This window comes from Astatotilapia calliptera, chromosome 18, assembly GCF_900246225.1.
Source record: "Astatotilapia calliptera chromosome 18, fAstCal1.2, whole genome shotgun sequence".
Lineage (NCBI taxonomy): Eukaryota > Metazoa > Chordata > Actinopteri > Cichliformes > Cichlidae > Astatotilapia > Astatotilapia calliptera.
The window spans coordinates 21133441-21144816 of NC_039319.1; the positions used below are offsets into that span (position 1 = coordinate 21133441).

An 11376-nucleotide genomic window follows, 5' to 3' on the forward strand; every position below is an offset into this window, starting at 1 on the left:
TCTGATTACAGTCCCAGACTCTGAGATAAACTCCTCTAACCTTATTTAACACTCAACATCCTCCGGTTCCTCTGACGGAGGATCTAAAAATGAATCTAACTGATGTCTACAAAGAAGGGACGCGCTATAAAAAGACATCAAAGTGTCGTTTGAAATGTCACTGAGAAATGTCGGTTAAAGGGAACTGTGAAGTCAAAACGAGATCTGGAAGCCTGAGAAAACCTTCAGAGAAAACTGGATGTATGCTGGGCAGGAAGACAAAACAAAGCATGCCTCCAAAGGAGATGAACGTTTGGCTGGCACGGGAGAGGCAGCTCACTGTACCAAACAAACAAAACCCACGCAGAGGAGTCATCAGAAGGACACGTTACCTGCGACCTCATCAGAAGAGTTGGAGAAGAAGAGGAAAGAGCGGGCAAAAGCCCATAAATCTAGAGTGGAAGCACTCTGCTGGCAATGAAAGCGGCGATATACAGTAATGCCAAATCACGGTTACTAAGTAATCACTTAGCGGGCGGTTAGATGAATGGGTCGGATGGCTTTTATGTGTCTTTCGCCTCGGGGGCCGTATTTATATCATTTTATGTATTTTTATCATTTACAGAAACAACAGCCGTCTACCACCGCTTCTGAAAATGACACTGATCAGAGGTTTGGGAATGACAGAGTAAACCAAAACAGTGAGCTGAAAGATGCTAAAAACTCCACGGAGCTCGGGGGGACTGCAGATTCAAGTACACAAAGACTTTTCATCTATTGTTCCTATCAAATTTTAATTGGAGCACCTTCAAAGGGAAATAGGGATAAATTTGGATGTCAAGGGATTAAACATCCATAAAATGTGTTGAAAGCGGTGCTTCCTAACATCAGATGGTAAGGTAGTGATGCATAAACACGAGTCATTTGAAATATAATGCGGTGCTTTTGCAATGAACTTCACACCTGCGTAGAGATGACTCTTCAGTTTATGCCTCTGTGTGTTTCCACTTATACTTCCAACACTGAGGAATTCAGAGCTGCCTGAGCTGTAAACAAGGCGTATGAGTGTACAAGGAGAGGTGTGTGTCAGCCCCAAATTGATCATCTGGAACAGAAGCCGACTTTAGATCTACACAGTACGGCTGTACCACAGAGGCAAGGGAGCTCCAAATAACATGAAATTATTGCTTTTGTTAAACAGTGTAGTCTTAAAATACAGGGGCACTTTCTGCATCTCCTTCCCGGACTGATGCAAAAGCTTTTCCTTTTTGTTGTCAACACAAAACTCTACAGCAGAAGCGCTGCACGTGACAACAAGCCCTGCGAATGTGAGTTCATTCAGCCATTCGAACACCTCGTCATGCTCTCTTGATGTCTGTGTGTTTGTTTTTGTTTTTGTTTCACGATGAGGGAACAAAATACAAAATAAAAATCCAAAATCTCCACAAAAAAGCTGTGTTACAGTCATATTTAATCTGGTTTAGAGTGTACACGTGGCTGCATCAGTGTTAGTTCCTGCTTTACTCATGGTGGCTTTCAAACACAATGCTGTGTTTTGTAAAAGATTTATGAGACAGGAGAAAGTGCATGGAAATTTCAGTCAGACTCACACGCATACACAAACACACTTACACACATACACACTTATGGATCCAGTAAAATAAAATAAACTCCTGATCCAGTTGCTGTGTTTATTTTACAAGCGGACACATTTATAGACGTTCTCATCAGCGCTTTGGGACTGATGGAAAAATAGAGACGGGCTAAACTGTGGGGGATTCATCAAGCTCTCAGTGCATCTCAGATTCCCTCAAAACATGACAGGAGGAGGAGCAGAGAACCGCAGAAGCACCGCTCTGAGAGTTTTTACTGCAGATGCCTTTGGGAAGTGCTACAGGGAGCTCTGAACATGTGTAAGATCAGCCCACCAGAACTAACATTGCAGGATTAAACTGTTTGCCCTGTGCTGTTTTTTGATTGGTTCGTAGCCACTCTGCTGCAGGAGAGGAGATTCAATAAAGACCAAATATATCAAATTATATTTATTCATAGTCAGAAGCAAAACTAGACATCTGAGTCTGGCTCTGCTTAAAGTTTACAGTCATAGAGAACAGATATGCTGTGGTGGTGGACACAGGCGGCAATTCATGCACATGCAAGCCCGAAGAAGGCTCATCCTTAATGTGAGCTGTGACTTTTAGAAATGTCAGGCGCCTCACCAAACAGACAAACAATGTCAATCACTCTCCAGCAAGGGGGCAGCCATCCGCGCACAGTGGAGAACACACAGCACACAAGGGAGGTCGGATGAGGATGCTGAGACAAAAAAGACTTCTGGAAAGCTATTACAGCATCTTCACTGGAGCAAAATGCCACTTCCAAGTAACGCAGGCTGCCCTCAGTAGGAAGGCAGCCTGCGTAATGAAGCTTTCTGTAGCATCATGGCTTCTCCACGCACATGTTTGCCTATTATTTGCTGGCCTTGCTGATAATGAGAGGAGATCAAAGAAAACCACATAAAAAGATGGAAAACAGGATACCTCCCAGTCAGGAGAAATATAAACTGAGCTAGATTTTACAAACTCCAGTCTCTGTGCTGATGGGGCAGTTGTTCAGGCTTGATTTAGCCACCCTGCTAAGTTTAAATGTTTCCGAGCCCAGCAGGCCCATCTGGGCGGCAGCAGGGCAGTCATGGAGGAAGTGCAGGAGACGAGGTTGGCAGCGGAGCTAACCACATGTAATACCCCCATACCGTCTAACCACAGGGCCCTTGGTTTATGTTTGCTTTGGCCTAATTTTCCCTTCGTTCATATTTTATGTTTTCTCCGGAGGCTTCACTGAAGAACTTTTCCTTTAAAGGCTTGAGGCTGAGTTTCTAGAAAAGCAGACATGCATGCACTGGGTTATAATTTGAAGCACTGAGAGAAAGGTTTACAAGAGTTTTGTTTCTTTTCTCTTTTTTTTTTGTCTTTCTTTTACAAGAAACATTTTATGGGAAAAATGTAGAAAGAGAGCAGATATGACATAAACAAAATGTCCCCAATATCACAGCAAAATAGACACGCCGGTCCACCGTGTCCATTTCACGCTTTGCATCTCCAAAACGTGAGATGGACATGCATGCAAAAGATGCTTTACTAGCAGGGGGAGATAACTTATTAAAAGCCAGAAAGTCGGTAGTGAGCAAAAAACATATGAAGTACATTCCCTGTCTCTTAATTCCCAGGAACGATTAAGCTAGGCAGCTAATGTGTATTTACATGTAAATGTGTTAGTAATTTCTGTTTAAAGGCTTTCCTGAGATTATTTTGTGCTTCAAATAAAATATCTCCCTCTACTGTTACTGCAAATTACTTCTGCATGCATGTACATTTCACATTTTGGAGAGGCAAAGCGTAAAATGGACACACGTGTCTATCACATGCTTTGCCGTGATATCGGGTTCCCCCAGAACAAACAGCTGTGTTCATAATTTTACATAACCTGGCAGAATTTGTGATTTTTGTGATTTCTTGGGGTCATTTTTATGTGTATATAAATGAGAATACCTAACTTTTCTTTCCTTAAGGCTAGTGGTTGGGTGAACAATTGTGGTTGTCCTCTTTAAATCATAATGAGAAACTACCCAAATATTTTATTATTACCTCATTTAAGATCAACGACAACTTGAAGTCTTTTGTGGTAGTTATGCTGCCCTCACGACACGTGACCATGTGAAGCTAGACAGCTAGCGAACAAAATAGAGGAGATCTTCCACACAAGGCTTGCTTTTCTTGCTTTTAATGAAGATCCTTTAAAGCCTTATGTCTCTCAAGGCTTCTCCTTGCTAATTCTTATTTGTAACTGAAACATACAGAAAATGAAAATAAATTGCTAGCTAATACACATCTTAATGACAACTTACTGATTAGCCTAGCTTAACACGTGCGTTACATTAGCATCACAGTTCACTCCATGTAAACACATATACAAGTTATCTCTGAACATATTAATACTCACAAAGACGAACGTTTCCCAAGGTACAAGCGTGTAGGGCACTCTTAGCGTGTACATGAACTCGTTCACTCTTTTAATACTGCCGAAACACTTTTCACGGCATTAACGGAGAAAATACGTCAAAGATATGTTAATGATCAGAGCGCTCCCTCGCTCCCATTTCCGCACATACAATACAAAGATCGCTTGTGATAACGATGTCTCACTCTGAGCAAATTACAAACCCATACATTTTAACTGTTTTTAGCATGAATCACTTATAATATTTCTTAACTTTGAACTTATTTATCACTTTGCTTATGTAACTTAATCAGACTATGCACTAACTACTGACTTTTGACCAAAAGGCATAACACTCACGGCTTGATATACACACATTATATCACAATAAACATCAATACAACATATTCAAACATCATTTAGCATTGAAGAATATTCATTCAGTCTCTGCAAGCAAAACAACAATCTCTGAAACTGCTCTGAGAAACATTTTAACAGTCCCATCTTTTACAGTCCGCACTTCCACTTTTCGGACCTTCTTGTCGCTGCTGGGGAATGTTTTTACTATTAGTCCCATGGGCCATTCGTTCCTGCTGGCTTGGGAGTCCTTTAGCAGGACCACATCTCCTTGTTTGACATTAGGTCTATTCTCTGTCCATTTTGCACGACTTTGTAAGGTGGACAAATATTCTCCTTTCCACCGTTTCCAAAAGGTATCAGCAAGGTGTTGAACATGTTTCCATTGTTTCCCAAACAACTGCCCTGATGAAAAGTTCCCAAGTGGAGCAGACACAGCACTCATCTTCTGCGTTAGTAGCGCTGCTGGAGTGAGTACTGCAGGACTGTCAGGGTCAGTGGATATGGGGACAAGAGGCCTTGCATTAATAATTGCCATCACCTCGGCCATGAAGGTGCACAACACTTCATGAGTAAGACGTGTTTGTTCAGTTCGTAACAACATTGCATCCAGAATGCGCCTGGCAACGCCTATAAGGCGCTCCCATGAGCCTCCCATGTGAGACGCATGAGGGGGATTGAAAGTCCAAACACCCTCTCTCTTGCAGGTACTTTCCTACCGCTTTGTTCCCGGAGTTTAGGTTTAATTCCTTACAAGCGCCCACAAAATTCGTGCCTCTGTCTGAGCGCAGAAACTTGGCTGGGCCCCGAATAGAGAAGAGCCTTCTTGATGCATTGATAAAACTATCAGCAGACATAGTCTCTATCAGTTCGATATGCACAGCCCTAGTTGACATGCATGTGAATAACACAGCCCAACGTTTGTTCTGGGAACAACCACCTCTTGTACGACGCGTCACAATAGTCCATGGCCCAAATACATCTAGGCCTACAGTGGTAAAGGGTGGTTCAGGGGTGACTCGGTCTGCGAGCAAGTCTGCCATTTTCTGGATCTGCATTTTGCCTCGCAACTTGCGACATGTGACACACCGATGAATGACAGATGACACAAGCCGCTTCCCTCCAATTATCCAGTACCCAGCACCACGGATAGCTCCTTCAGTTATGTGTCTTCCTTGATGAGCCACTTGTTCATGATAGTGAGTTACAATTAGCATGGCGATGTGGCTGGTAGATGGGATAATCAGAGGGTGCTTTTCATTTTCTGTGAGATCGGCGGCGGAAAGACGTCCTCCGACTCGTAAGAGACTGTCTTTGTCCACCACAGGATTGAGCTTTTTGAGTGCATCAAATATGCCACTGACCTTCCTTCCTTCTTTAATGTTTTCAAGTGTCCCTTTGTAAGCTTCTTGTTGGACAGCTCGAATGATGACTACTTGGGCTCGGGTGAGTTCTTGGACGCTCGGTGTCTCACCGAAACCTTTCCATCCCCTTTGTCCACTTGTCTTTTGTGCAAAGGATGTAACTACATGAATGAGTCTGGCTATGACTCTGCAAAGAGTGATCCAGTTTGAGTACTTTTTGAAACGGTCAGAACCCAACTGTGGCTCTGCTACAGTAGTTTTCATTACTTTTATTTCCGGACGTATCTCTCTGTCTTTTTCAGGTTCGATGAGCGTGAAAGGACCAGTGTGTGGTTCTGTGTGTGGGTCAGAGTACAGAAAGGGTGGACCTGAGAACCAGGTACTGTTCTGCAGGTCTGCTGCTGGAATGAACCAAGTGGCTTGGTCAGCATGATTGTTATCCAACGTTTTCTGCATGGATTGGATGTAGTGATCATTCATTTCTGGTCTCTTTTCCAAAGTCTTTCGGAGAGAGCAGAGGCGTTTTAGGGCTTGTTCTCGGTTGTCAGGGAGCCTCCTTCTCTGTGAGCGAAAGGGTAAAGGTGCAACCCAGCTGTTCTCTTGGTTTTGATAAACTTCATTGTCCATTATTGTCAGGAATGCTGTCGTCGATAGACATGGCTTGTTTGATATCACCCTCAGATCTAACAAACACAGAGTGTCCCAAATCGTCTGTGATGCAGGTTGCATTCATAGTGACCCCATAATTCTCTTTAACGTGAATTGTGTTTGGGCAAGGCTCAAAATAGGATGCACGTCCATTATCTAAGGTGTGTGTTTTATAGACATTGACCTCTGACTGACTGTGCGCTTTTCCTAAACACACCTCCCCCACAATAACCCAACCCAGGTCTAGCCTTTGGGCGTATGGTGCATCATTGGGTCCGTTGATTTGCTCACGTACCTTATGGACCCTGATGACGTCCCTTCCAAGGAGTAAAAGGATTGGGGCGTGGTGGTCGACAGGTGGGATGTTATCTGTCACTGGAAGAAGATGTGGGTGATGCTGGGCAATCTCTGGAGAGGGTATTTCAGATCTATTGTCTGGAACAGAGTCACATTCAATTAAAGGGGGTAGCTGGATGTTGACCTCTCCATCCAAAGACTCGAGGAAGAAGTTTACAGCTCTCCTACCTGAGGTTTGTTCTCTGCCAGAGCAAGTCTTTAAGGTGTATGGAGTGGGTTTGGCATTGATTTTGAAAAGGCTGAAAAACTCTGACTTAACCAGTGACCTGTTGGACTGGTCATCTATTACTGCATACATTTTTATAGCTCTCTCTTTTTGGCCTGCAGGATACACTTTGACCAAACTGATCTTAGAACATGAACGTGGGCTGTCACCTTGGCCACATACCTCTGTGCACTTCGACTCGACTGAAGGTGAGCTCTTGATTTGCTCTTCATTGTCGTTGTTTCCTGGTGTAGTACTCTTAGGGGCAGGAGTAGGACCAGGATGCATTGCAGATAAGTGTTTAAGGCTGTCACACTCAATACACTTAACCACTGCTTTACAGTTTTTTGCAATGTGTTGGACAGACCCACAGCATCTATAGCATATGTGGTGCTCTTTGAGATAGGCTTGTCTTTCTTCAATAGTTTTGTCTCTAAAGAGCTTACACTTTTTGAGTGGATGTGGTTTTTTGTGGATTGGGCACTGGCGATCCGGTTCCTCCATTTTCTTTGGACTGAGATTATTCTGGTCCGGCTCTGCCGTAATGTCCATTTTGTGTGCTGACACAGTAGGTTTGCAACTATATGATCTCAGTTTTTCTGTGGGAGAAGGGACATGGGTGTTGGCCTTGGACATAGCAAAGCTTGGGTCATTCCTCATTTTCGCTTGCCGCTGGACAAATTGTGTGAAAACTGAGAAAGGAGGAAATGACACACTATGAGTCTCCTTGTACTGTGTTCCTACAGTTGTCCACTTTTCCTGTAGGTTGAAGGGAAGTTTTTCCACTATTTGCCTGACTCCTCTAGCTGTGTCCAGGTAAGCAAGTCCTGGGAGTGCACCATCTTGTTTAGCACACTGTAGCTCCAATAAGATGTCTGTCAGGGTCCCTGTGCCTACCCGGTCGGCTCAGTACGGCTACATATGTTTTGTATTCCTTTTTTTATTTTTTTCCTGCTCTCTCCTTTCCCCTCTTTCCCTCCTCCCTCTGCCTGGGCGGAGCTTACCTGCGGGCTCCTGCCCCTGGCCCACGCACCTGTGGCTCATCACGAGTGATCCAGCTCCTTTATAAGACGGCAGCCCTGTTTCTCGTCGCTGGACCGTTGCCGACCCTCGTCAGTGTAACCCCAGCTCAATGACTTCAGAAGTGTTTCATAGCGATTTACCTAACTACCCATTCGTGTCTCTGTGTACAGATTCCCTGGACCTACCCCTGTGTTACCCGAGTGAGTGGAGTGTGAGGAGGAGTGAACGGAGAGTGTGCGTGTCTTTCCCGTTCGTGTGTGGACCCCCGGAGCCCGGCTTTCCCCTCACTTTTGTAAATAATCACCTGGTGCATCATAATAAAGACTCTTGTGCTTTCAAGACCTAGAGCCTGCGCGTGAGTCCGTTCAGTCCCGTTGTGACAATGTCACTAAGTTCCTGCAGCTTAACATTGTCTTTGTTTGTGAGTTTGGGAAAGTCCTCTACTTTTTTTAAGAGTGCGTCCTCAATAGCCTCAGATGAGCCGTAGCACTCTTCAAGGCGTTGCCAGACCATCTTTGCACCTGCAGCCGGATTGAGGGTGTGTACAGCGCGAATGCGCTTAGCCTGTTCGGATGATGTTGGACCCAACCATTTTGCTAGCAAGTCTAATTCCTCTCTTGGAGACAAATTTAGGTCTTTGGTTGCGCTGATGAATGAGGTTTTCCATGCCCAATAGTTTTCAGATTTGTCATCAAATTGCAAAAGGCCTGTGCTGACTAGTTCTTTGCGAATTAGGTATTTTGCAAACTGTTGCATTTCCCTTGATTCAGGTACACAGTTGTTAAGGTTGGGGGTGTGCTTTGTGGAGTTGGACCAGTACGTGTCGACTACACATGTGTTCACTGTTTGCTCCTGTTTCCTTTCTCTATTTACAGGTTGTGTTTTCGTCTGAGTGTTGGTTATAAAAGGGTTAGTCATTTGTGTACTGTCTTGTACATCTACTTCATTGCAATTTCCTTTAGGAGGCTGTGCTGGGTCGTGCTGAGTGTCTGGGTAGAGTAACTCACATTGTTGTCGAACATATTCGTTAGTGCGGTGCACTGTACTGATGGGCTCAGCTTCCTCACAAAGTTCTCCGTAGAGCTCCCCGCTCTGAATCTCTGCTTCTTCATAGGCTGAGACCTCTGCTTCAGCTGCGGCTATTGCTTTTTGGCACTGGAGGACATGTAGATGAGCATCCAGTTCAGCTCTCTGTTTCATTGCATTAGCTTCCTTTTCAGCGAGATGAGCATCCAGTTCAGCTCTCTGTTTCATTGCATTAGCTTCCTTTTCAGCGAAGGCCAGTTGAGCTCGTGCTGCTTGAGCTTTGGTGTAGGCCCTTGCAGCTGCAGAAGCTGCTGATGAGGATGTCCGTTGAGAACGCCTTGTCGATGTTCTGGATTGCTGCGACTTGGTGTCGAATGGCTGAGACCGTTGCTGCATTGTAGCTGGTTGAGTGGCGACGTCTGCTTGCTGTTCACCACCGGCTGCTTCGTCTAGCTCTTCAGCAGCGTAGTCTTTTAGGTAATTTCTTCCTGAGCGTAGACTCATGTTGCTTAAAGTAGCTCTGTATGCTTGAACCCGCTGAGTAGGCGTCTTTTTGTTCGTCTTTTTACTATGCTGCCCTCACGACACGTGACCATGTGAAGCTAGACAGCTAGCGAACAAAATAGAGGAGATCTTCCACACAAGGCTTGCTTTTCTTGCTTTTAATGAAGATCCTTTAAAGCCTTATGTCTCTCAAGGCTTCTCCTTGCTAATTCTTATTTGTAACTGAAACATACAGAAAATGAAAATAAATTGCTAGCTAATACACATCTTAATGACAACTTACTGATTAGCCTAGCTTAACACGTGCGTTACATTAGCATCACAGTTCACTCCATGTAAACACATATAAAAGTTATCTCTGAACATATTAATACTCACAAAGACGAACGTTTCCCAAGGTACAAGCGTGTAGGGCACTCTTAGCGTGTACATGAACTCGTTCACTCTTTTAATACTGCCGAAACACTTTTCACGGCATTAACGGAGAAAATACGTCAAAGATATGTTAATGATCAGAGCGCTCCCTCGCTCCCATTTCCGCACATACAATACAAAGATCGCTTGTGATAACGATGTCTCACTCTGAGCAAATTACAAACCCATACATTTTAACTGTTTTTAGCATGAATCACTTATAATATTTCTTAACTTTGAACTTATTTATCACTTTGCTTATGTAACTTAATCAGACTATGCACTAACTACTGACTTTTGACCAAAAGGCATAACAGTAGTTGTGGATGAGGCACTTTATCTTCTCAGATGGTAAAGCTGCTCATTCGTCTTGCCAAAATGCCTCCAGTTCCTAACTCAAAGTGGCTCAATGACATTGAGGTCAGGAGACTGAGATGGCCACTTGAGAACTTTTTTCTTCTGTAGCCAATGAAAGGTCGACTTGGCCTTCTGTTTTGGATCACTGTCATGTTGGAACACCAAAATACGTCCTATGCGCAGCTTCCAGGCTGATGAGTGTAAATTATCCTTCAGTATTTTCAGATAACACTCTCCATTTATCTTGCCATCAGTTTTAACCAAGTTCCCTGTGTAGCTAACAAATCCCTAAAATGTCAGTGATCCACCTTCAAGTTTCATAGCAGGGATGGTGTGCTTTTCATCACACCAAACGTTGACTCTTCTCCAAACGTAGTTTTTAAGGTTGTGGCTAAAAACTTTTTTTTTCTCATTATTTTGTCTCATTACTCCAAGTAAATTTGCTCCATAAGTTTTGTCAGCTGAAGTTATTTATGGGTTTCCCTTGCATCCAGAACGATGCCTAACTGAATGACCATTCTTGTTTAAAAGTTATCTAATGCCTAAGATTATGGCTTTCTTTGTAATATAGTCCATTCAGTCTCAGTGATTTATATTCTAGTATTTTATTAGTCTGTTACTAAATACCATACCATGTCTCATACAGTTTAAGGATGAGGCTTGCTAGCTAAGATTCCTAGTTCAATTCAGTTCAATTTAACGATAACAGGCACCACAAAGTGCTTTAGATTGTAGACTCTACAACAAAGTACAGAAAACTGGCGACAGTGAGAAGGAAAAACTCCCTTTTAACAAGAAGAAACCTCATGCAGACAGCCATCTGCTGTGACCGACCAGTTGAGGGTGAGGGGCGGGAGACAGGACACAAAACACACTGTGTAAGAGAGCTACCATTAACTGACAACTTAGCACTCCACCTTTTCATCCAAATATGGTCATGTCTGGCTCTAAAACACCAACATGACCTTCAAATAATGTTGAAACTTCAAAATTAATAGCCCAGAATCAGTGGGTGTTGTCATGGTGCTGCATCCATCTCTTATACTGTCTATGGTACAACCTCATAGCAGTTAATCTGGCTACATAATCTTATTCCTTGTAACGTCAGGCCTTTCAACTAACTAAGTCAGACCTCTTGATGCTACT

At 43.6% G+C, this 11376-nt stretch overlaps 1 protein-coding gene and 1 long non-coding RNA gene across 4 annotated transcripts; both read right to left on the bottom strand.

Moving 5' to 3' along the window:
* Positions 1-2006: 2006 nt before the first annotated feature.
* LOC113011183 (uncharacterized) lies at positions 2007-4399 on the bottom strand. The gene is made up of 3 exons (XR_003270478.1): positions 3979-4399; positions 3624-3822; positions 2007-2854 (listed from the first exon to the last, which is right to left on the bottom strand). It is a non-coding gene; the product is annotated as an uncharacterized LOC113011183 (long non-coding RNA).
* A 639-nt stretch (positions 4400-5038) lies between these two features.
* On the bottom strand, positions 5039-10182 carry LOC113011182 (uncharacterized). Of its 3 annotated transcripts, none has more exons than XM_026150597.1 (4): positions 9838-10182; positions 9196-9681; positions 8314-9141; positions 5039-7779 (listed from the first exon to the last, which is right to left on the bottom strand). In XM_026150597.1, exons 2-4 carry the CDS (start codon positions 9457-9459, stop codon positions 6313-6315), a joined length of 2559 nt encoding a protein of 852 aa, XP_026006382.1. In that variant the 5' UTR covers positions 9460-9681; positions 9838-10182; the 3' UTR covers positions 5039-6312. The 3 variants fall into 3 exon arrangements, with proteins under 3 accessions (XP_026006382.1, XP_026006384.1, XP_026006381.1); XM_026150599.1 differs by having other exon boundaries at positions 5039-6779; positions 6870-7779; positions 8314-9681; XM_026150596.1 differs by having other exon boundaries at positions 8314-9681.
* Between the last annotated feature and the right edge of the window lie 1194 nt (positions 10183-11376).